Source organism: Pseudopodoces humilis, chromosome 29, assembly GCF_049639895.1.
Source record: "Pseudopodoces humilis isolate 2021_Gansu_Grassland_sample_001 chromosome 29, ASM4963989v1, whole genome shotgun sequence".
Lineage (NCBI taxonomy): Eukaryota > Metazoa > Chordata > Aves > Passeriformes > Paridae > Pseudopodoces > Pseudopodoces humilis.
In genome coordinates this window covers 987381-1010602 of record NC_142228.1, presented here as the reverse complement: position 1 = coordinate 1010602, position 23222 = coordinate 987381, and the positions used below count along the sequence as shown (strand labels likewise).

The window sequence follows — 23222 nt, the reverse complement described above, 5'->3', positions numbered from 1 at the left end:
CTGAGAAATTCCAGATATTCCCGAGAGTGGAGGGAAAGGGGGGAATCAGGGCCGGGATTGTCCCGGAGGGGCAGAAATTGCAAAAAAATCAGGGCGGGTTGGAGAAAATCGAGGATTCTGAGCTGGATTTGGATTGGGGGGAGCTCCTGGACCCGCCAAAAAAAACCTTTTCCTGCTTTTTTTAGGGAATTTTGTGCCGGGCGGGGGTCACGGAGCGGGCGGGGCGGGGCTTAGGAATAAACCACGTCTCCATGTGTGACGTCATGCACAGCAACGCCTGGCTATTGGCTGTTGGGCGGTGACGTCACCAGGGGAAAGGCTTGGCAGAGCGCAGGGAGGAAAAAAGGGGGAAAAAATGGGGAAAAAAGGTGGAAAAACAGGGAAAAATCCTTGGAAAAATCCAAGGGAGAGCGCGCCTGGCTCTGCTGGAATCTGCTGGAAGCCAGAGCCGCTTCAAATATTCAATAAATTCTTAATTAAGCAAAAAATGAATGAGCTAAAATGATCATTATTTAGGCAAAATGCGGCTAAAACTCGGAATTTCTAAAAGAACCAAAAGGTCGGGGGGGAAAGGGAGAATTTTTGTGGTACCGGGGGAGTTTATTCACCTTTTGAGTGGTTTTTGTTGGGAGTTTCAGGTGGGTTTAAAAGTGATCTGGTGCTTTGAAACATGAAATATGAAAAAAAAAATGAAAGAAAATTAAAATTAAAAAACTAAAAAAATATGAAAGAAAATAAATTGTCAGCGTGGAACTGGAGCTTTCCCCCCCTAACCTGAAAAGGGCCGAGAAAATTAAAAATTTTAAAAAGATAAATTAAAAATAAAATTTAAAAAAGGAAATTCGAATATATTTAATGAATATATTTAATGAATATATTTAATGAATATATTTAATGAATATATTTAATGAATATATTTAATTTCACCCCATTTATTCCAACACATTCCGAGTTTATGCGGGAATTTCTCTCAGCGCATTTGGAGGAAATTCTGTGTTAACGACGGCCAAAAAAATGAAATTAAAAAGTCTCAAATCCACGGAATTTTGGGGTTTTGGGGTCGCCTTTAACCGTGCGTAAATAAAAGCGGCGAAAATGAAATTTTTTGCGGGTTATAAATGTTTATACGCCTTTCTTTTCCGAGTATAATTTTATAATTTTTATATATCCACACAGGGCTACAGCGCCTTTAATCGTGCATTTACACAGCGGCTAATACAGAAACTCGCCAACACAAAAATGGGTAAAATAACGCTAAATATGTGCATATGGAATTTTTATATAGAACAGCTCGCAAAAAGAAAATAATAATAATATTAATAATAATAATTAAAAAAAAATAGCGCGTGCTTTTATAAATGGGTGCCTACATAGCTCGTAACATGTCCTGTACATTCAATTTTACGCCGTTAATTAATCATTAATAACGAATTCATTCATTAATTTTACCTTTCGCCCGCGGGTTGATTTTAATTTATTTATTCCTCATTTATTTATTCTCCCTTGAACGTGCTCTGCCTGAATTGGGGAGATTTTGTTGTTTAAAAAATAAAAAAAAAAAATATTAAAAAAATTAAAATTCTCCCGCGGAGTTTCGCTGTTTTCACTTTGATTTTGGGTAAGGCAGGAGCGAAATTCACCCCTAATTTATTTTTTGGGGTTGGGGGAGGTTCTCAGGGGGTTCCTCCGGCGCTGTTTTTAATTTTGGCCACCACTTTTTTCTCCTTGACGCGGCGGTTCTGGAACCAGATGGTGATCTGCCTCTCGCTCAGGTTGGTGGCGGCCGAGATTTTCCTCCTCCGGTCCCGGGTGATGAATTTGCTGCTCGCGAATTCCTTCTCCAGCTCCTTCAGCTGCCCCTTGCTGTACGGAACGCGCTTCTTGCGGCCCCGCCGGAGCGCGCAGCCCTCCTGCGGCTCTGGGGGGACACGGGGGGTGAGAAAATCCCACCCTGGGGACCCCCAAATCATCCCCGGGACCCCAAAATCATCCCCAGGAGCGCGCAGCCCTCCTGCGGCTCTGGGGGGACACAGGGGGTCAGGAAATCCCACCCTGGGGACCCCCAAATCATCCCCGGGACCCCAAAATCATCCCCAGGAGCGCGCAGCCCTCCTGCGGCTCTGGGGGGACACGGGGGGTGAGAAAATCCCACCCTGGGGACCCCCAAATCATCCCCGGGACCCCAAAATCATCCCCGGGAGCCCCAAATCATCCCTGGGATCCTCAAATCATCCCCGGCATCCTCAAATCATCCTGGGGACCCCCAAAACATCCTGGGGACCCCCAAATCATTCCCGGGAGAGAGCAGCCCTCCTGCGGCTCTGGGGGGACACGGGGGGTGAGAAAATCCCACCCTGGGGACCCCCAAATCATCCTGGGGACCCCCAAAATCATCCCCGGGAGCCCCAAATCATCCCCGACATCCTCAAATCCCCTCTGGGATCCCCAAATCATCCCTGGGACCCCCAAAATCATCCCCGGGAGAGAGCAGCCCTCCTGCGGCTCTGGGGGACACGGGGGTCAGCCAAAATCCCATCCTGGGGACCCCCAAATCATTCCCGGGATCCCCAAATCCCCCCCGAGCTTCCCAAATCCCACCCTGCACCCCCCACCCTCCTGCGGGCACGGTCCGGTCAGCCCCGGCCCCCCCAAATCCTCCCCGAGCTCCCCAAATCCCCCCCGAGCTCCCCAAAATCCCCCCCGAGCTCCCCAAATCCTCCCCGAGGTCCCCAAAATCCCCCCCGAGCTCCTCAAAATCCCCCCGAACTCCCCAAAATCCCCCCCGAACTCCCCAAAATCCCCCTCGAGCTCCCCAAATCCCCCCGGAGCTCCCCCAAATCCCCTCCGAGCTCCCCCAAAAATCCCCCCGGAACTCCCCAAAATCCCCCCCGAGCTCCCCAAAATCCCCCCGAAGCTCCCCAAAATCCCCCTCGAGCTCCCCCAAATCCCCCCGGAGCTCCCCCAAATCCCCTCCGAGCTCCCCAAAAATCCCCCCGGAACTCCCCAGAATCCCCCCCGAGCTCCCCCAAAATCCCCCCGGAGCTCCCCCAAATCTCCCCGGAGCTCCCCCAAATCTCCCCGGAGCTCCCGGTACCTCCCTCCCCCCCCGGCCCGGCTTCCCCTCCCACCCCGCTGGCACCGAGGGGGTTAAAAAGGTTCTGTTGTGTCTGAATATTGAAAAGTTTCCGAATTTTCTTGTGTCTGAATATTGAAAAAGATTTCAGGGTTCTCCCTCTAAATACTGGAAGATTTTTAAGTTTTGAATTCTCCCTTTAAAAACCGAAGAATTCCAAGTTCTGGGTTCTCCCTCTCAGTGTTTAAAACCCTCTAATTTCTATATTTTCCCTCTAAATACCGAAATATTTCAAAGTTCTGTGTTTTCCCCTCTAAATATTGGAAGTTTTTTAAATTCTGTGTTCTCCCTCTCAATACCGAAAGGTTTCAAAGCCCTTTAAATACTGAAAAATTCAAAGTTCTGTTTTCTTTCTCCCGACATTTAAAACCTTTCAAGTTCCACATTCTCCCTCTAAATACTCAAAGATTCCAAAGTTCTGTGTTTTCCCTCTCGGTATTTAAAAGTTTTCAACTTTTTAAATTCTATTTTCTCTCTAAATAATGAAGGATGTTTAAATTCTGGTTTTTCTCTCTAAATAATGAAGGATGTTTCAATTTTGTTTTCTGGTTTTTAAATTTCTGGGTTTTTTTGGAGGATGCTCAAGGGCCACCCCCAGAGCCCCCCGAACCGCAAAATGTCACCTGGGAACCCCAAAATGTCACCTGGGAACACCAAAATATCATCCCATAAACCCCAAAACATCGTCATCTATACCCCGATAAATGATCCTTTGAACCCCCATTAAATTATCATCTGAATTCCAATAATTGATAATTTGAATCCTGATAAATGATCATTTCCATCCTGATAATTGATAATTTTAATCCCTATAAATGATGATTTTAATCCCGATAATTGATAATTTGAATCCAAATAAATGACAATTTGAATTCAAATAAATGACAATTTTAATCCCTATAAATGATCATTTGAATTCCGATAACTGATGGTCAGAATTCCGATAACTGATCACCTGAATTCCGGTAATTGATCATCGGAATTCCGGTAAACGATCATTTGAATTCCCATAAATAATCCTCTGAGCCCCGACAATTGATCATCTGAATCCCAATAATTGATTATCTGAATCCCGATAACTGATCATCTGAATGCCGATAACTGATCATCTGAATCCCGATAATTGATTACCTGAACCCCGATAATTGATCCTTTGGGCCCCGATAACTGATCATCTGAATCCCGATAATTGATTATCTGAACCCCAAAAACTGATCCTTTGAGCCCCGATAATTGATTTATCTGAATCCCGATAACTGATCCTTTGAACCCCGATAATTGATTTATCTGAATCCCGATAACTGATCATCTGAACCCCGATAATAGATTATCTGAGTCCCGATAATTCATCCTTTGAATCCCGATAATTGATTATCTGAACCCCGATAATTGATCCTTTGAGCCCCGATAACTGATCCTTTGAACCCCGATAACTGATTTATCTGAATCCCGATAACTGATCATCTGAACCCCGATAATTGATTATCTGAATCCCGATAATTGATCCTTTGATCCCCCATCCATCACCTTCCACCTCCCCTCCCGCAGTCAGAAACGGCCGCGATAAATTAAATTATTATCACCACTAACCATCACAATTTCGCGAACCCAACCCCTCTCCAACCCAAGCACCTCCACAAAACCAAACCCAACAAAACCAAACCGAAACCCCCCAAAAACCCGGCGGATTTTAACCCCTTAGCGCCCGGGCTTTACCTGCGAAGGCGGATTTGAGGAGGAAGCCGGGCTGGCCCTGCTCCTTGGGGCAGCACATCTGCCCGCCCCAGCCTCCTCCCAGCGCCCAGGGCTGGTGGTAGCCACCGTCCACGGGCAGCAGAGCCTCGGGCCGGGGCTCGCCCAGCCCGGGCACCACCGCCACGTCCAGGTAGCCGGGCACGGGCTGGTACGGAGCTCCGTAACCGGGGTAAAAGGCGAACTCCGCGGGGCGGCTCTGGAAATCCTCGCTTCCCGAAGCCGCTTCCAGGTATTTGTCGTTCGGGAAAGGCCCCTGAGGAGCGGGCCCGGCTTTCAGCGAGCTCCGGGACACGCGGCACGAGTAGAATCCGCTGCCGAAATAACCGTAGGGCAGCGGAGCCGAGGCCGCCGAGCCCGCCGGGGCTTTGGGGGGCTCGGCCGGAGCCTCCGGGGGGTACCCGGGGTTCATCCCGGGGGGAGGCGAAGGCACGGGGAGGGTCGGGGCGGGAGGAGGAGGATGAGGAGGAGGAGGAGGCAGCAGCCCCCTGGGCTGGCCGGAGAAGCCGCCCGGAGGCAGGAGCCCCTCGAGGCCCGGGGGCTGCATGGGGGGCGGCTCGGGGGCCGGGGCATGGGGAGAGGCTGCTCGGCAGCGCCCGGGCACTGCCCGACGGGGGTCCCCGGGTCTTTTAAACAGCCTGCGAGCCTCCCCACGGCTGCTTTTTTCCACCCCCGCCCGGCCGGACTGACGCGGAGGGGGGAGGTTTTCTCTTATTGGTCCTCGCTGGAGGGAAGGGAGGGTGGAAAAACACGCAAAAAAAAAAAAAAAGGGAAAAAAAATATCCCAACCCGCACCGACGGCAAAAAAAAAATCCCTTCAGTCTCAATAAAGAGCAGGAGAAATTGCGAAAATGGTTTTATTGAGAGGGGAGAGGAGGAGGAGGAGGAGGAGGAGGAGGGGACTCGGAGGTGGCTTCTGAGCCGCGTCTTGGGAATAAAAATTAAAATTTGTGGGGGAAGGTAGAGGGGGGGAAATGGGGGAGAAGGAGTGAGGGAGGGCAAGGAACGGGACAATCGGGAATTTCAGCACCCCCGGGGAGGGAAAAGCCGGGCTCGGATTAAAAACACCTTTATTTTTGTGATTTTGACATTTTTTTCCGGGGTTTATTCCCACGCGGATCCGGGGGGGGTTTCTGCTGCCGAACCCTCCCAGCCCCCGGGAGTGGGGCAGGGATGGAGCCCTGCAAAAATCCCTGGAAGAATCCCAAAATTTCCCCCAAAAACCCCAATTCTGTCCCCCTGCTTTGCCCTCAGAGCCCCAAAAACCCGGAGAGAGAGGAAAAAGGGCCTCGGGTATCCCTAGAAAAATCCCAGAGGTGCTGGAATAATCCCAAAGGGAAAAGGTTTGGAAAAGGGAGGTGGGAAAAGAAGCCAGAAAATCCCTTTGGGTTTGAGCAGCGGGCAGGTGGAAGAGGGCAGAGGATGAGGAAGGACAGACGGACACGGGGATGAGGGATCCCAAGGCTCTGGAAAAAAATTTGGTGTGAATAAAATAATCCTTTAATATCAATATCAATATCAAATCCCTCAAAGCACCCAGGTATTTTTAATCCTCGCGTGGTGCGAACTGAGTTTTTTCCCCTCCTTTTTTTTCCCTTCCTTTTTCTGTTTTCTTCCCCAAAGCTTTGGAAAAGCTTTGCCGAAATTCCCCCCAAGGCAGCTCCAGCTCAGGCGTGAAGGAGATTTCATCCTCCTGACCCCAAAACCGCAATAAAAATCCCTTTTCTGCGGCTCTTTGGGGCCCTGAGGAGCCACGCAGGGCCACAAACCCCATGGAAATCAACCGGGGTGGGAAAAAAAAAATCCCAATTATCCCCCGACACCCCAAACAAAACCCCCCTAAAAAAAAAAACAACCCCACCCCTCAATCTCCAATCTCCGCTGCGGAAAAACCAAAAAAAATCATTAAAAAATCAAATTAAAACCCCAAATCCCCGCAGTTTCAACCTCGCAGAGCTGCTCCTTTGGCTCAGCGCGATCTCTCTTTGATGTTTGATTTTATTTTGAGCTCTCCCCGGTCCCTTTTTGCTCTCCCCCAGCCCCAGGAGGCGGCCCGGGGGTGTTTGCCCAGGGACTCGCCCCATTCCCGGCAGGAAAAGGTCGGGCTGGAGCCTCGAGGTCAAGGCCAAGTTGAAAGTTAAAAGCTTGGAGGAGTTGGGAGCTGCCGAGGTTTTTTGGGGGGAAAAGCTCCGGATTTGGCTCTTTGGATTCGCGGATTTTCCTGCGAGTTTGCGGCGGTTTGGTTCCGTTCGATTTTAATGCGGGAAGGGAGAAAAGGTGGGGAGGGATTTGCCAAAAAAAAAAAAAACCAGGATAAGAGGTCAAAATCGGAATGAAATCGGATTTTATTCCCTTTTCGAGGAGCGCGGCTTTGTCCCGGCCCCGCCGGAACAGAAATTCCCATTTTTCACCCCAAAAATTCCCTTCTCCTCATTTATTACAATTCTTTTTTCCCCCAAAATTGTTTTTCAGATCCGCGGGAAATCCCGAGCAGGTTTTGCCCCGGGAGCCGCTTGAAAACGCGAATTTCCAAACCGAGAATAAGATTTTTTTTCCTTCTGGGAGGATTTTACGGAGAAAATTTCATTGTTTAAAGGAAAAAATCCTGAATTCTTCACCAATTCCTCCCTCCGTGACCGACATGAAAATTATCAAACCTTATCAGTTTGCAGCCATCCTTTTATTATTTTCTCCATAGGATCCATTTAATATTTATTCCATCTGGAGCCCGAAAAAAAATCTCTGGAACAACTTTTTAAAAGTCTGGGATTTTATTTTTATTTTTTTTTTAAAGCAATTGAATCCGAACCGTCATTACAAAGGGGAAAAAAAAAACCCCAAACCCAACCCAAACCCCAAAGCGGTTTGAAGAGGAAAAATAAAAAATAAAAATAATTAAAAAAATAATAATAAAAAAAATTGGAACTGCTCAAAGACTTCACGTTTGGAAATAATCAATGGCTGGAAAATTGGATTCTGGCTCTGGAAGGGATCCCAGCTCTTCTCTCCCTGATTCCGGTGATATTTCGGGGAGGAAAAAAAAATCAAATCAAAGCAAACATTTTTGATCATTTTCATCTTTTATTCTGATTTTTTTTTTCCCCCCCAATTTTCTCCCCAGCTCCGTCCCCTCGTTCCCCGCCCCGCGGCGGCCCCGGAGGTTCGAGAGGTGTCGGGAGGAGCCGAATTTGGGTTTTCCAGAGGATTTTTTGGTGGATCCTTTGAAGAAATCCCTGGCAGGGGAACAGAGAGCCCGGCCCGGCTCCCGCGGCCCCTCCCGGCTGCAGCCCCGGCGCCGCCGAGGCTCCCGAGCCCGCTCCCCTTTTTTGGGGGGGATTTGGGGGAGATTTGTTGGATTTTGGGGAGAAATTCTGCGGTTTTATTGGACCGGTTTTTTTGGGGGGGGGATTTTGGGGTGGTTCCAGACCCGGGGATTTGTTGGATCCGTTTTTGGGGTGGTTCCAGACCCGGGGGATTTATTGGATCCGTTTTTGGGGTGGTTCCAGACCCGGAGGTTTTGCTGGATCCGTTTTTGGGGTGATTCCAATCCCGGGGGGTTTTGTTGGATCCGTTTCTGTCGCTCCTGCGTCTCCCAGGTTTTTCCTGCTCTCTTTTTTCCTTCCGGCTCCTTCTGGAGCAGCCCGGGGGGCTCCGGGGCTCTGCCCCAAGCTGAACCCCCCGTTCGGGTCTGTCCCCAAAACAGGGGGGAGCCCCCGAGGGGTCCCCAGGGGCTCCCGGGACCCTCCTGGCCCAGCTCCAAAGCCCTGGGAATGTCCCCGAGCCCCCTCCCCACCTCCTGCTGCTCCCCACAGCCGGAAACCTCAACGGGACCGACCTGAGCCCTCACCCACACACCGTCCATGGATCCATCATCCATCCAGGGATCCATCATCCATCCTGGGATCCATCCTGGGATCCATCCAGGGATCCATCCAGGGATCCATCATCCATCCAGGGATCCATCCATGGATCCATCATCCATCCAGGGATCCATCATCCATCCAGGGATCCATCATCCATCCAGGGATCCATCCATGGATCCATCCATCATCCAGGGATCCATCATCCATCCATGGATCCATCCATGGATCCATCCATCATCCAGGGATCCATCATCCATCCATGGATCCATCATCCACCCAGGGATCCATCCATGGATCCATCATCCACCCAGGGATCCATCCATGGATCCATCATCCATCCAGGGATCCATCATCCATCCAGGGATCCATCCAGAGATCCATCCATCATCCAGGGATCCACCTGTCCATGGATCCATCCATCATCCATCCACGGATCCAGTCATCATCCATTGATCTGCACATCATCCATGGATCCCTCCATGGATCCAGCCATCATCCACCCATCCCTGGATCCTGTCACTGTCAGGCACTGTCACTGTGTCACCATGTCAATGTCACCGTCAGTGTCACTGTCACCGTGTCACCGTCAGTGTCACTGTCACCGTGTCACTGTCACTGTCACCGTGTCACCGTCAGTGTCACTGTCACCGTGTCACTGTCACTGTCACCGTGTCACCGTCAGTGTCACTGTCACCGTGTCACTGTCACTGTCACTGTGTCAGTGTCACTGTCACCGTGTCACTGTCACTGTCACTGTGTCAGTGTCACTGTCACCGTGTCAGTGTCAGTGTCACTGTCACCGTGTCACTGTCACTGTCACTGTCACCGTGTCACTGTCACTGTCACCGTCACTGTCACTGCCAGGCCAGGGCTGGGGGTCGCTCCCCCCTCCCCTGCCCGAGGTCGTTCCCCACGAGGATCCAGCCTGGAAAAGGCCCCGAGGTCCCCCCGGTGTCCCCGGTGCCCTGGGCTGGGGACAGAGGGACGCGCCCCCATCCCGGGGGGTTTGAACCCCGCGGCTCCGATTCCTCCCCGATCCCGGGGCTGGGAGGGAATTCCCTTGGGAATCCCGGGGTGAGGTGGGAACGGCACCGAACCCCACCCCAAACCCGGCTCCCGGGGAGCTGCGGATGCTCTGGGGCCAAACTGGGGCTGCAGCGCTCCCGGCTTCCCTCTCCTCCCTCTCCCATCCCTCGGGGATCCCCCAAACCGCCTGGGAATTTTCCCTGGAGCGGCCCGGTCTGTGCCGGGGGTGCCCCGAGCTCCTCCCCGAGCTCCCCGCGGGTACCGGGGGTGTCCGGGTCCCTCCCGGGGTGCCCCGAGCTCCACCCCGGCCCTGCCCTTCCCGTGAGGGGCCCAGGGAGCGGGGGGGGACAAAGTCCGCGCTGGCCCAGCCCTTGGTCCCTTTCCTTATTGCGGGGAGGAGGAGGAGGAGGAGGAGGAGGAGGAGGAGGAGGAGGAGGGAGGGGGGGACGCTCGGGACTCTCCCCGTTCCCTCCTCGGGCTGCAGCCGGTGCTGGGGGGCTCCTGGGGGGGCTGCAGGGACTCCAGGAGTTCCAAGGGCTCTGAGGATTCCCGAGGTTCTGGGAGCTCCAAGGACTCCAGGGCCTCCAGAGGTTCCGGGGGTTTTGGGGGTTCCAGGGGCTCCAGGAATTCCAGAGGTTCTGGGGGCTTTGGGGGTTCCGGGGGTTCCCGAGGTTCCAGGGGATCCAGAGGCTCCAGGGATTCCTGGGCAGTTTTTCCCCCTCAGCTGATAACCGAACCCCAAATCCAGGGGTTTTTATTCCCAGGCTTTTCCCCGCTCCGCATTCCCGGCCCGGGGCCGCCGCATCCCCGCGGGTCGGGGGGAAAGGAAAGGCTCATCCCGGGATTTTTCAGGGATCCGGGAAGGGGATTCGTACCCGAGCGCTGGGAAAGCGGTGCCAGGATCTGGAGGATCCGGGGGATTTGTGGGATTGATGGGATCTGGGGGATCTGGAGACGGAGCTGCTCGTTCCCCGCGGTCATGTCGCGATTGTCGCGCCTCCAGCCGGAGCGGCCGCTCCTCATCCCGGTTCCCGAGGGCACCGCCCCACCCTTCCCCTTTTCCTTTTCCTTTTCCTTTTCCTTTTCCTTTTCCTTTTCCTTTTCCTTTTCCTTTTCCTTTTCCTTTTCCTTTTCCTTTTCCTTTTCCTTTTCCTTTCCCTTTCCCTTTCCCTTTCCCTTTTCCTTTCCCTTTCCCTTTCCCTTTCCCTTTCCCTTTCCCTTTCCATTTCCCTTCTTTTTCCCTTTTCCAAAGGACCTTTCCACAGGGAACCCGCCCCGAGCCCGCCGTTCCCAGCGGGATCCTTCCCTCATTCCCAGCGGGATTTTCCCCTCATTCCCGGTGGGATTTTTCCCCTAATTTTTCCCTTTTCCCACTCGATCCCGGCGGTGCCCGAATTCCCCAAATCCCAAGGTTTTTCCTCCCTCCCTCCCTGGGAGAATCCAACTTTTTATTCATTTTTCTGGGCACACCTGAGCTTTTCCCCGCCTCTCCAGGGAATTCTGCTGCTCCCCATCCCAATTTTCCCCCTCGTTTTTTCCTCGCCACCGATCCAGGCACGATTTCATCTAAAAATTCCCCAAAATTTTGAGGTCAAAACCTGACGAGGCTGCATTAAAATAAAATCCTCCCGAGCCCATTTTGAGCCATTCCCGGTGGGAAAAATCCACCCGGGATTGCCCAGAGCGATTTCCTTGGAGCCAAAACTGATCCTGGCACGCCCAGAGTGCACCTGGCTGCCCATTCCCAAAATATCCCCGAAGTGATCCCAAAATATTCCCAAAATATCCGTCAAATATTCCTAAAATATTCCTAAAAGATTCCCCTAAAATCCCTCAAATATTCCCAAAAATATTCCCAAAATATCCGTGAAATATTCCTCAAAGATTCCCCAAAAATTTTCCCCGAAATATCCCAAAAATATTCCCAAATATTCCCCAAATATTCCCCAAATATTCCCTTAATTTTTCAATAGAATAATAAATAAATGAATAAACGAATAAATTAATTAATAAATAAATAGATGAATAAATAAACTGATGAATAAATTAATAAATAGACGAATAGCTGGATTAATTAATAAATAGATTAATTAATAAATTAATAAATTAATTGATGCCAAAGGCCGCGGCCTCCAAACGAGCGATTAACGGTGACCAATTAATGGAATTTTAATGAAGCTGTGCCCGAGCTGGGGCCTTGAGGAGGGGAAGGAGCGGGATTTTCCCTGGAATCCTCTGGATCCTCCCGGGAAACCGGAACCAAACCCGGGCGGGAAACGGGAAACCAGAGCCAGGATCCAGTGGGAAATCAGCTCCAGGATGGATCCCGATGGGAAATCAGCTCCAGGATGGATCCCGATGGGAAATCAGCTCCAGGATGGATCCCAAAGGGAAATCAGCTCTGGGATGGATCCCAAAGGGAAATCAGCCTGGGATGGATCCCGAAGGGAAATCAGCCTGGGATGGATCCCAAAGGGAAATCAGCTCCAGGATGGATCCCAAAGGGAAATCAGCCTGGGATGGATCCCGGTGGGAAATCAGCTCCAGGATGGATCCCAAAGGGAAATCAGCTCTGGGATGGATCCCGAAGGGAAATCAGCCTGGGATGGATCCCGAAGGGAAATCAGCCTGGGATGGATCCCGAAGGGAAATCAGCCTGGGATGGATCCCGAAGGGAAATCAGCTCTGGGATGGATCCCGAAGGGAAATCAGCCTGGGATGGATCCCGGTGGGAAATCAGCTCCAGGATGGATCCCGAAGGGAAATCAGCTCTGGGGTAGATCCCGATGGGAAACCAATGGAAAATCAGCTCTGAGGTGGAACCTGGGATGGGAAATCAGCTCCGGGTGTTCCTGGGATGGATCCTGATGGAGAATCAGCTCTGGGGTGGATCCTGCCAAAAACCGGAAGGAATTGCCAAGAAATGGAAGGAATTGCCAAGAAATGGAAGGAATTGCCAGATTCCCCAAGAATTCCCGGAGTGGTGCTGAGATCCCAGGCTGGAATTGAGGCCAGCCTGGAGTTTGGGACATTCCAGGTTGAGATTTTTTTATGGGAATCAAACTAAAACCATTCAAAACATTCCCTTTTTCCTTCATTCTCCTCCCTCTCCCTTTCCCTCGTGTCTCAAACCCCAATCCCGACACAAATCCAAGACTTTGGTGCCGTTTCCAGCTCCCCAGTCCGGATTTTCGGGAAGAGACCGGAACCCTGGCATGGAACAAATCCCAATTTTCCTCCTCCTGGTGCGGAACAATTTGGAAAACATCCCGAAAATCCTCATTTCTGCCCGGAGATTTGTGCTCGGGGCTCCAAGGCAGCGCCTCCTCCTCAAGGATTTTCCTGACACAAATCAATTCCCCGGAGCTCATCCGTCATTCCCGAGGCGCTTCCGTGCCCGGGATGTTCCCCATGAATCATCTCCCGCTCCCCATCCTTCACCCCTGAACGCTTTTCCGATGAAAATCAGGGAATTTTGGAGCTCTTCCCACTCCGGATGATAAATGGAGCCAGAGGGGGGAAAAAATGGGAATTATTGCCAAGATCGTCCTGAGCAGAGAGAGCTAGGAATGCAAATTCCAAGGTCTGGAATTAGGGAAGGGATTGAGGTTTTGGAGGGCTGGAATTTGAGAAGAAATCGAGGTTTTAGGGCCTGGAATTAGGGTGGAAATGAAGGTTTTGGAGGGCTGGAATTAGGATGGAAATCGAGGTTTTAAAGGCCTGGAATTAAGAAAGAAATCGAAGTTTTAGGGGCTGGAATTAGGATGGAAATAAAGATTTGGAAGGCTGGAATTAGGAAAGAAAATTTGAGGTTTTAGGGGCTGGGATTAAGAAGGAAATGAAGATTTGGAATTAGGAAAGAATTTGGGGTTTGTAAGGTCTGGAATGAAAAGAAATCCAGGTTTGGGAGGCCTGGAATTGGAATTCCAAAGGGTTTTTCCTCCCGATTTGGCCCTGGGATCTCCGGGGTGTGAATTTCCAGCCCTTCCCAAAGGATCCCCGAACTCCAGAAAAACGGGAATTCCTTTGGAAATCCAATGGAATTTCCAGGATCCAGAAGTCAGGATGCCCGGAGTGAATCCCTGAGGGACAGAAATTCCGGGATTTCTATTTTTGAACCGATTTTATCGGATTTAAATTGTGGAAAATCCCCTTTTTTATCCTCCCTGCCCTCGGTAAAGTGATTTTTCAATAATATCGCAACACGGGAAATGAAGATTTCGGAATTCCAGCTGGGAATTCCAGCCCTGGGAAAGAGGAGGGGTCGGGATTTTGTCACATCCCGCCCTTTCCATCCCTAAAAATCCCCCCCGGGGTGAGTCGGGAATGATCCCGAATTCCCGGAGATTCGCTGGAGTCTGTCCCCCTCTGCCGGCCGAGAATTCCCGAGAGCCAAAACATTCCCAGGAAAAAGTGGGGAGAGAGGCTGAGAGGCAGAAATAGAAATAAAAATGAAAAAATAATATTAAAAAAAAAATAATAATTACAAGAATAGGAATAATAAAAATTAAAAATAACAATTTAATAAGAATAGAACAGAAATAGAAATAGAAAAGCCAATCAAAAACCCCGCCGGGAGAAAATTCCTTGGAAAAGGACGAAGGAAAATCGTTTTTTATCTCAGAGGTCGATGAGGGATAAAATTCCCCCGCATCCCTGAATTCCTGCCAAGGTGAAAAGCTCCGGAATTACCTGGGAAAGGCTCATTTGTCTCCCCCTGGCAGTGATGGAATGACGGCGAAATTCCATTTGCGGCTCACCCCGGGCAAGGCTGAAGGAGCCTCGGCTCGGTGACAGAGCCGGAAAATTCGGGAAAAATGGGATTATCCTTGGAATTCAGAGGTGCCAGCGCAGCTCCTGGCTGGGTTTGACGTCCCTCATGGATTTGGGGATGGAAAAAGTCAGTTTTTTAGGGATAAAAAGCCCAATTTGCGGATAAAGTTCCCAATTTGCGGATGAAATCCTGGTTTTTTTGCTCAGCAATTTGGGCTCAGGTGTCTCCAGCCGGGACACGGGAGCGCTCCCCAGGCCCCAGAGCTGATCCAGGCGGGAATTGCCGATCCCGGGATCCCGGGGGGAGGCTCCGGCCCCGCTCCCGGGCTCCTTTTCCCGAGGATTTTCCCGAGCATTTTCCCGGGATTTGGAGCCGGGACCGGCACGGACCCAACGCGGCCGGACCGGGCCAGCCGGGGTCACGCCCCCTCATTAGCATACTGCGTTCTGATTGGGTCACGGAGCCACAGGGCGACCGCTGATTGGATAAAACAAAGGGGAAACGTTGCTACGGCAACCAGGGACGCTCTGGGACGGGCGTGGCTTACGTCACCCTGCAGCCAATCACAGCGCGATAATTTGAATATTCATGAGGGGCGGGGCCCCGACCAGGGATTTTGGGGGTACCTGGTCGGAATTTGGGGGTTTCCAAGCAGGATTTTAATTAATTAAATTAAATTAAAATTATAGCATAAACTAAATTAAATAATAGAATAGACTAGAATAAAATAACATAGAATCAAATAAAATAGAGTAAAATATAAAATAAAATAAAATAAAATAAAATAAAATAAAATAAAATAAAATAAAATAAAATAAAATAAAATAAAATAAAATAAAATAAACATCTCTGTTTCCTGCAAGGATCAGCCCAGCCCCTCTCCCCAACCACCCCCAGGTTCGGGATCAGCTTTTTCCCAACAAAATCCCTTTTTCGGGAAGGGCTGTCAGCCCCTGATGGCTCTTTTGGGGCCAGAATTCCCAGGAATTAAAATTCCATCTGTTCCCTCAGATGTGCGGCAGAACCAGCCAGCAGCTGCTCCCCAAATATTACAAATAATACAAGCACGATTTAAAAACGGATTAAATTCAGTGCGCGGCGGAGAAAAATGGGAAGTTTTTATTGAATAAAGCCGAATTTAGGGGAAAAAAATTGGGAATGTCCAGGGGGAGGGAGGGCTGAGCCTTTCCCATTGTCCCTGCCCGTGACAGGTGGCGTTTGGAAGCCGCGGAATTCCCATGGGAATTGGGGCCATAAAGCCCCGGCAATATTCCAGGCTCATCCCAGAGCCCCGGGGCTGGAATTACCGGGAGCAGCTGCGGCCTCCAGCCGGAGAATTCCCGATGGATCCGGGCGAGGAGCCCCGCCCGCCTCTGCAGGCCGGGAAAACCTCGGGAAGGGTCAGAGGGAGGGAAAGCTCGGGAAGGGAGCCTGGAGCCATCCAGCCCCTCTGGATCCATCTGGATCGGGTCGGGATGGAGCTGGGATGGATTTGGGGCCGGGATGGCCCTGGGGACACAGCCCGGGATCATTCCTGGGATTATTCCCACCGGGAACTGCGGCTCTCCGGGATCATTCCCGGGATCACTCCCGCCGGGAACTGCGGCTCTCCGGGATCATTCCCGGGATCACTCCCGCCGGGAACTGCGGCTCTCCGGGATCATTCCCGGGATCACTCCCGCCGGGAATTGTCGCTTCCCGGGATCATTCCCGGCCCTGCCATTCCTGCCGGGAATTGCCGCTCATTCCCGGGATCATTCCCACCGGGAATTGCGGCTCTCCAGCCCTGGGGACAATTCCTGGGCTCATTCCCGGCCCTGACATTCCCGCCGGGAATTGTCGCTTCCCAGGATCATTCCTGGGCTCATTCCCGCCGGGAATTGCAGCTCATTCCCCGGATCATTCCCAGGATCATTCCCGGGCTCATTCCAACCGGGAATTGTCGCTTCCCGGGATCATTTCCGGCCCTGCCATTCCTGCCGGGAATTGCCGCTCATTCCCGGGCCCATTCCCACCGGGAATTGCGGCTCTCCAGGATCATTCCCTGGATCATTCCCTGGATCATTCCCACCGGGAATTGCGGCTCTCCAGGATCATTCCCTGGATCATTCCCTGGATCATTCCCACCGGGAATTGCGGCTCTCCAGGATCATTCCCTGGATCATTCCCGGTATCATTCCCACCGGGAATTGCGGCTCTCCATCCCGGCTGGCTCCCGGCGCTCCCGCCCCGCAGCTGCTCCCCATTCCCGGCTGTTCCCAGTCCCCCATTCCCATTCCCGGCTGTTCCCAGTCCCCCATTCCCATTCCCGGCTGTTCCCAGACCCCCATTCCCATTCCCGGCTGTTCCCAGACCCCCATTCCCATTCCCGGCTGTTCCCAGTCCCCCATTCCCATTCCCGGCTGTTCCCAGTCCCCCATTCCCATTCCCGGCTGTTCCCAGACCCCCATTCCCATTCCCAGATGTTTCTCCCGGGCCGATCCCAGCAATGCCGGCCCCTGGCGGCTCCAGAGGGGGAATTGTGATGGAAATGAGGGAAGAGCACTGGAAGGGCTCCCGGGATCCCATAAATAACCCTGGACAATGCTGTTATTTATGGGATATCCGGGATCCCCAGGGATCCCTCCCGTCATGCTGGGAATAAATGAGACAGGAGGTGGAGCCCCTTTTATCTCTTCAGATCCCCCTTTATCCCCCTCAGATCCCCCTTTATCCCCCTCAGAACCCCCTTTATCCCCTCAGATCCCCCTTTTTCCCTCTTTATCCCCTCAGATCCCCCTAGATCCCCCTCAGATCCCCCTTTTTCCCCTTCAGATCCCCCTCTATTCCCTTCAGATCACCCTTTATTCCCCTCAGATCCCCCTTTATCCCCCTCAGATCACCCTTTATCCCCCTCAGATCCCCCTTTATCGCCTCAGATCCTTCTTTATCCCCTCAGATCCCCCTTTATCCCCCTCAGATCCCCCTTTATCCCCTCAGATCCCCCTTTATCCCCCTCAGATCCCCCTTTATCCCCCTCAGATCACCCTTTATCCTCTCAGATCCCCCTTTATCCCCCTCAGATCCCCTTTATCCCCCTCAGATCCCCCTTTATCCCCCTCAGATCCCCCTTTATCCCCTCAGATCCCCCTTTATCCCCCTCAGATCCCCCATTATCCCCTCAGATCCCCCTTTACCTCCTCAGGATCCCCTTTATCCCACTCAGATCCCCCATTATCCCCTCAGATGCCCCTTTATCCCCTCAGATCCTCCTTTTTCCCCTCAGATCCACCTTTACCTCCTCAGGATCCCCCTTTATCACCCTCAGGATCCCCTTTATCCCCTTCAGATCCCCCTTTATCCTCTCAGATCCCCCTTTATCCCCTCAGGATCCCCATTTACCCCCTCAGATCCCCCTTTACACCCTCAGATCCCCGTCTACCCCCTCAGATCCCCCTTTACACCCTCAGATCCCCCATTATGCCCTCAGGTTCCCCCTTTTCCCCTCAGATCCCCCTTTAATTCCCCTTTATCTCCTCACAATTATTTAATTCCCCCCCGGCGGTTCCGCCGTCCATCACTGAGGGGAGGGGTGGGGCCTGAGGTGGCCCCGCCCTTTCCCGCGCGCGGCGCCTCTCGATGACGTCAGGCCCGGCGGCCGGTGACGTCAGGGCGCGCGCGCCGGCGGCGGGGCCGGGATGCACCGGCGGGGGGTGGGGGCGGGGGCGATCGCCAGGAGAAAACTGACCGAGGTGAGCGGGAACGGAACGGGGATGGAGCGGGAATGGAACGGGGATGGAACGGGAATTGAACGGGGATGGAACGGGAATGGAGCGGGAATGGAACGGGGATGGAACGGGGATTGAACGGGGATGGAACGGGAATGGAGCGGGAACGGAGCGGGGATGGAACGGGGATGGAGCGGGGATGGAACGGGAATGGAGCGGGGATGGAGCGGGAATGGAGCGGGAATGGAACAGGGACCGGGAGCTGGGGAGGGCGCGGGGGGCTGTGGGGGGCAGCGGTTCGGGGTTGTCCCGGTTCGGGGTTGTCCCGGTTCGGGAATGTCCCGGTTCGGGAATGTCCCGGTTCGGGGTTGTCCCGGTTCGGGAATGTCCCGGTTCGGGGTTGTCCCGGTTCGGGGTTGTCCCGGTTCGGGAATGTCCCGGTTCGGGAATGTCCCGGTTCGGGAATGTCCCGGTTCGGGAATGTCCCGGTTCGGGAATGTCCCGGTTTGGGAATGTCCCTCCCCTCCCGCAGGCCAAGTACAAGGAGCGAGGGACGGTGCTGGCCGAGGATCAGCTGGCCCAGGTGGGAATTCCCTTGGGATGGGGCTGGAGCCATCCCATGGATCCCATCCCATCCCATGGATCCCATCCCATCCCATGGATCCCATCCCATCCCATCCCATCGATCCCATCCCATGGATCCCATCCCATCCCATCCCATCCCATCCCATGGATCCCATCCCATCCCATGGATCCCATCCCATGGATCCCATCCCATCCCATCCCATCCCATCCCATCCCATCCCATGGATCCCATCCCATGGATCCCATCCCATCCCATGGATCCCATCCCATCCCATGGATCCCATCCCATGGATCCCATCCCATGGATCCCATCCCATGGATCCCATCCCATGGATCCCATCCCATCCCATCCCATCCCATGGATCCCATCCCATGGATCCCATCCCATCCCATCCCATCCCATGGATCCCATCCCATGGATCCCATCCCCATTCCCGTCCCCCCCGCTCCGTTCCCAGCCCGTTTGCCGTTCCCGATCCCGTTTTTCCCGGCTCCCAGATGTCCAAGCAGCTGGAGACGTTCCGGACGCACCTGGAGGCGTTTGCCAGCAAGCACAAGCAGGAGATCCGCAAGAGCCCGGAATTCCGGCTGCAGTTCCAGGACATGTGCGCCACCATCGGCGTGGATCCCCTGGCCTGTGAGGGATCCGCTGGGATTTCTCCCGGAGCCGCTGGGATCCCTCGGGAACGGCGGGGGGATCGCGCGGTCTCCGGCGAGCTCGGGGCGCGGGAGCGGCTCCGGGAGGTTTTTCCCGGTGCTCTGATCCCTTTTCCCTCTCCTTTCCCAGCTGGAAAAGGCTTCTGGGCGGAGATGTTGGGAGTCGGAGATTTCTACTACGAGCTGGGGGTGCAGATCATCGAGGTGTGCCTGGCGCTGAAACACCGCAACGGAGGTGGGATCCACCTTCCCTGATCCCGGGATCCTTCCCATTCCCAGGGATCCTTCCCAATCCCAGGGATCCTTCCCTGATCCCAGGATCCTTCCCAGTTCCAGGGATCCTTCCCATTCCCAGGGATCCTTCCCTGATCCCGGGATCCTTCCCAATCCCAGGGATCCTTCCCAGTTCCAGGGATCCTTCCCTGATCCCGGGATCCTTCCCAATCCCAGGGATCCTTCCCATTCCCAGGGATCCTTCCCTGATCCCGGGATTCTTCCCAATCCCAGGGATCCACCTTCCCTGATCCCGGGATCCTTCCCAATCCCAGGGATCCTTCCCATTCCCAGGGATCCTTCCCTGATCCCGGGATCCTTCCCAATCCCAGGGATCCTTCCCAGTTCCAGGGATCCTTCCCATTCCCAGGGATCCTTCCCAGTTCCAGGGATCCTTCCCAATCCCAGGGATCTGCAGAGGGTTGGGATTCCCAGAGCGGGTGTTTTTCATCCCAAAACAGCAACTTCACACCTGGAATGGGCTCCAGCAGAGCCAGGGAAACCTCAATCCCATCCATCCCATCAATCCCAATCCCATCAATCCCAATCCCATCAATCCCATCCATCCCATCAATCCCAATCCCATCAATCCCAATCCCATCAATCCCATCCATCCCAATCCCATCCATCCCAATCCCATCAATCCCATCAATCCCATCAATCCCATCCATCCCATCAATCCCAATCCCATCAATCCCATCAATCCCATCAATCCCATCCATCCCATCAATCCCAATCCCATCAATCCCATCCATCCCAATCCCATCCATCCCATCAATCCCATCAATCCCATCCATCCCATCCATCCCATCCATCCCATCAATCCCATCCATCCCATCAATCCCAATCCCATCCATCCCAATCCCATCCATCCCAATCCCATCCATCCCATCAATCCCATCCATCCCAATCCCATCCATCCCAATCCCATCCATCCCATCCATCCCATCAATCCCATCCATCCCAATCCCATCCATCCCAATCCCATCCATCCCATCCATCCATGGGAAGCTGGGAGCAGCCCGGGCGCTGTTCCAGGCTAATCCCGGGCTAATCCCGGCATTCCCCGCTCCCAGGGCTGATCACGCTGGAGGAGCTGCAGCAGCAGGTGCTGAAGGGGAGGGGGAAATTCTCTCAGGACGTCAGCCAGTGAGTGCCGGGAATTCGGGATTGGGAAAAGGGGGGGTCCCTTCCCAGCCTCGGGAATTCCCAGAGCTGCAGCCAGGACTGCTGGATCCGCCCTTCCCTCGGGATACTCTGGGATCCTCAGCCACTCCTGCCTGCGGCTGGAGACGATTTTTTCCATAAAAATCCAGCCCTGAGAGGACCTTTTCCCTAAAAATCGAGCCCAGGAATGTTTTTTTCCCTGAAAATCCAGCCCCAAGAGGATTTTTTCCCAAAAAAACAGCTCCAAGAGGATTTTTTCCCCAAAAATCGAGCCCTGGGAGGATTTTTCCCGCTGGAACTGCAAGGAGGGGACGGATAAATCCCATCAGACACAGATTTTTAGGACAAAACTCCCATTTTTGGGGGCTGAACCTTCAAGGCTGCCCAGATGCCGAAATCCCGATCCCAAATTCCTTTATGGAAGCAATTCCCGGTTTTTAACAGCGAGCAGCACGGGGCCGTTCCTGCTGGAGGCTCCGGCATTCCCAGGGCTGGGATTGCAGCTGGGATTGCAGCTGGAATTGCAGCTGGAATTGCAGCTGGAATTGCTGCTCCCCAGGGATGATCTGCTCCGGGCCATCAAGAAGCTGAAGGTTTTGGGGAACGGATTTGGGATCATCCCGGTGGGAGGAACATTCCTGGTGCAGTCGGTGCCGGCGGAGCTGAACATGGATCACACGGTGGTGCTGCAGCTGGCAGAGGTGGGAATGATCCGGGAAAAGGGCTGGGAATGGGGAATTGGTGGGAATGATCCGGGAAAAGGGCTGGGAATGGGGAATTGGTGGGAATGATCCCGGAAAAGGGCTGGGAACGGGGAATTGGTGCCTCCAGGACTGGGAATTTGGATTGGATCTGGTTTGTGGGTGAAGCTGCTGAAGTGTGGATTTAAATCTGGATGAAAGCCAGCTGGAAAAATCTCGTTATTTCCATAAAAAAATGGGATTGGGCCGAGCTGGGATGAGAGCGAGCCGGGATTTTTCCTGGATGTTTTCCCAGAAAAAGGGGTTTGTGACGGTCAGCGAGATCCGGGCCAGCCTCAAGTGGGAGACGGAGCGAGCGAAGCAGGTTCTGGTAGGTGGGAATGGGAATGGGAGAGTGGGAATGGGAATGGGAAAGTGGGAATGGGAATGGGAATGGGAATGGGAATGGGAGAGTGGGAATGGGAATGGGAATGGGAATGGGAGAGTGGGAATGGGAATGGGAATGGGAGAGTGGGAATGGGAATGGGAGTGGGAATGGGAATGGGAGAGTGGGAATGGGAATGGGAGTGGGAAGGGGAACAGTTCCTCAGCCCATTCCCGCCATCCCAAACCCATCCCAAACCCATCCCCAGCCCATCCCCAGCCCATCCCCAGCCCATCCCCAGCCCATTCCCAGCCCATCCCAGCCATTCCCAGCCATTCCCAGCCATTCCCAGCCCATCCCAGCCATTCCCAGCCATTCCCAGCCCATCCCAGCCATTCCCAGCCATTCCCAGCCATTCCCAGCCATTCCCAGCCCATCCCAGCCATTCCCAGCCCATTCCCATTTCCCAGGAGCAGCTGCTGAAGGAGGGCATGGCCTGGCTGGACGCTCAGGCTCCGGCCGAGCCGCAGTTCTGGCTGCCCGCGCTCTTCCCCGAGCTGCTCGCCCAGGACGGAGCCGCCCCACAGCCCTGAGCGCGCCGGGATCATCGGGAATGACAGCTGGGATCCTTGGGAATGCTGGCTGGAATCGTCTGGAATCCCTGCTGGAATCCTCCGCAATCCTGGCCAGAAACCTCAGCAATACCGGTTGGAATTCTCCGGAATCCCTCCTGGAGACCTTGGGAATCCCTCCCAGAATCCTTGGGAATCCCCCCTGGAATCCCTTCCGGAATCTTCAGGAATCCTGACTGGAATCCTTCCTGGAATCTCTCCCGGGATCCTTGGGAATCCCTCTTGGAATCCCTCCCAAAATCCTTGGGAATCCTTCTTGGGATCCTCAGAAATCCCTCCCGGAATCCTCGGGATCCCTCCCAATCCCAGGGACGGCGGGACTGGGAATAAAAGTTTTGTAAAATGTTCCTGAGTTTGGGAAGTTTGGGATCAATTCCCGCTGGATTCCCTGCCTGGTTTGGGGTGGAAATGCCTCGGATTGTGGAAAACGAGGAAAAGGAGCTGAGAGCGGAGTCTTGGAGACCCAAATGGGATTTGCAGTGGGAAATGGGATCTGGGCTCTGGAATTTTGGCTCCCAGCAGCAGCAAAACTGGGAACCCTGTCCTGCGGTGCCGCGGGAAATCGTTATTCCAGGAGAATTCCCACTA

The 23222-nt window shown here is 53.2% G+C and overlaps 2 protein-coding genes across 2 annotated transcripts; one reads left to right on the top strand and one right to left on the bottom strand.

Annotated features, from left to right (window-relative positions):
• Positions 1-963: 963 nt before the first annotated feature.
• HOXB13 (homeobox B13) lies at positions 964-5549 on the bottom strand. The gene is made up of 2 exons (XM_088068114.1): positions 4850-5549; positions 964-1918 (listed from the first exon to the last, which is right to left on the bottom strand). Exons 1-2 carry the CDS (start codon positions 5430-5432, stop codon positions 1674-1676), a joined length of 828 nt encoding a protein of 275 aa, XP_087924240.1. The 5' UTR covers positions 5433-5549; the 3' UTR covers positions 964-1673.
• Positions 5550-18182: 12633 nt separating this feature from the next.
• Positions 18183-22981, top strand: SNF8 (SNF8 subunit of ESCRT-II). Its single transcript, XM_088068092.1, has 8 exons — positions 18183-18279; positions 18788-18838; positions 19339-19477; positions 19628-19732; positions 20847-20919; positions 21497-21638; positions 21934-22008; positions 22473-22981. Exons 1-8 carry the CDS (start codon positions 18226-18228, stop codon positions 22593-22595), a joined length of 762 nt encoding a protein of 253 aa, XP_087924218.1. The 5' UTR covers positions 18183-18225; the 3' UTR covers positions 22596-22981.
• Positions 22982-23222: the final 241 nt, after the last annotated feature.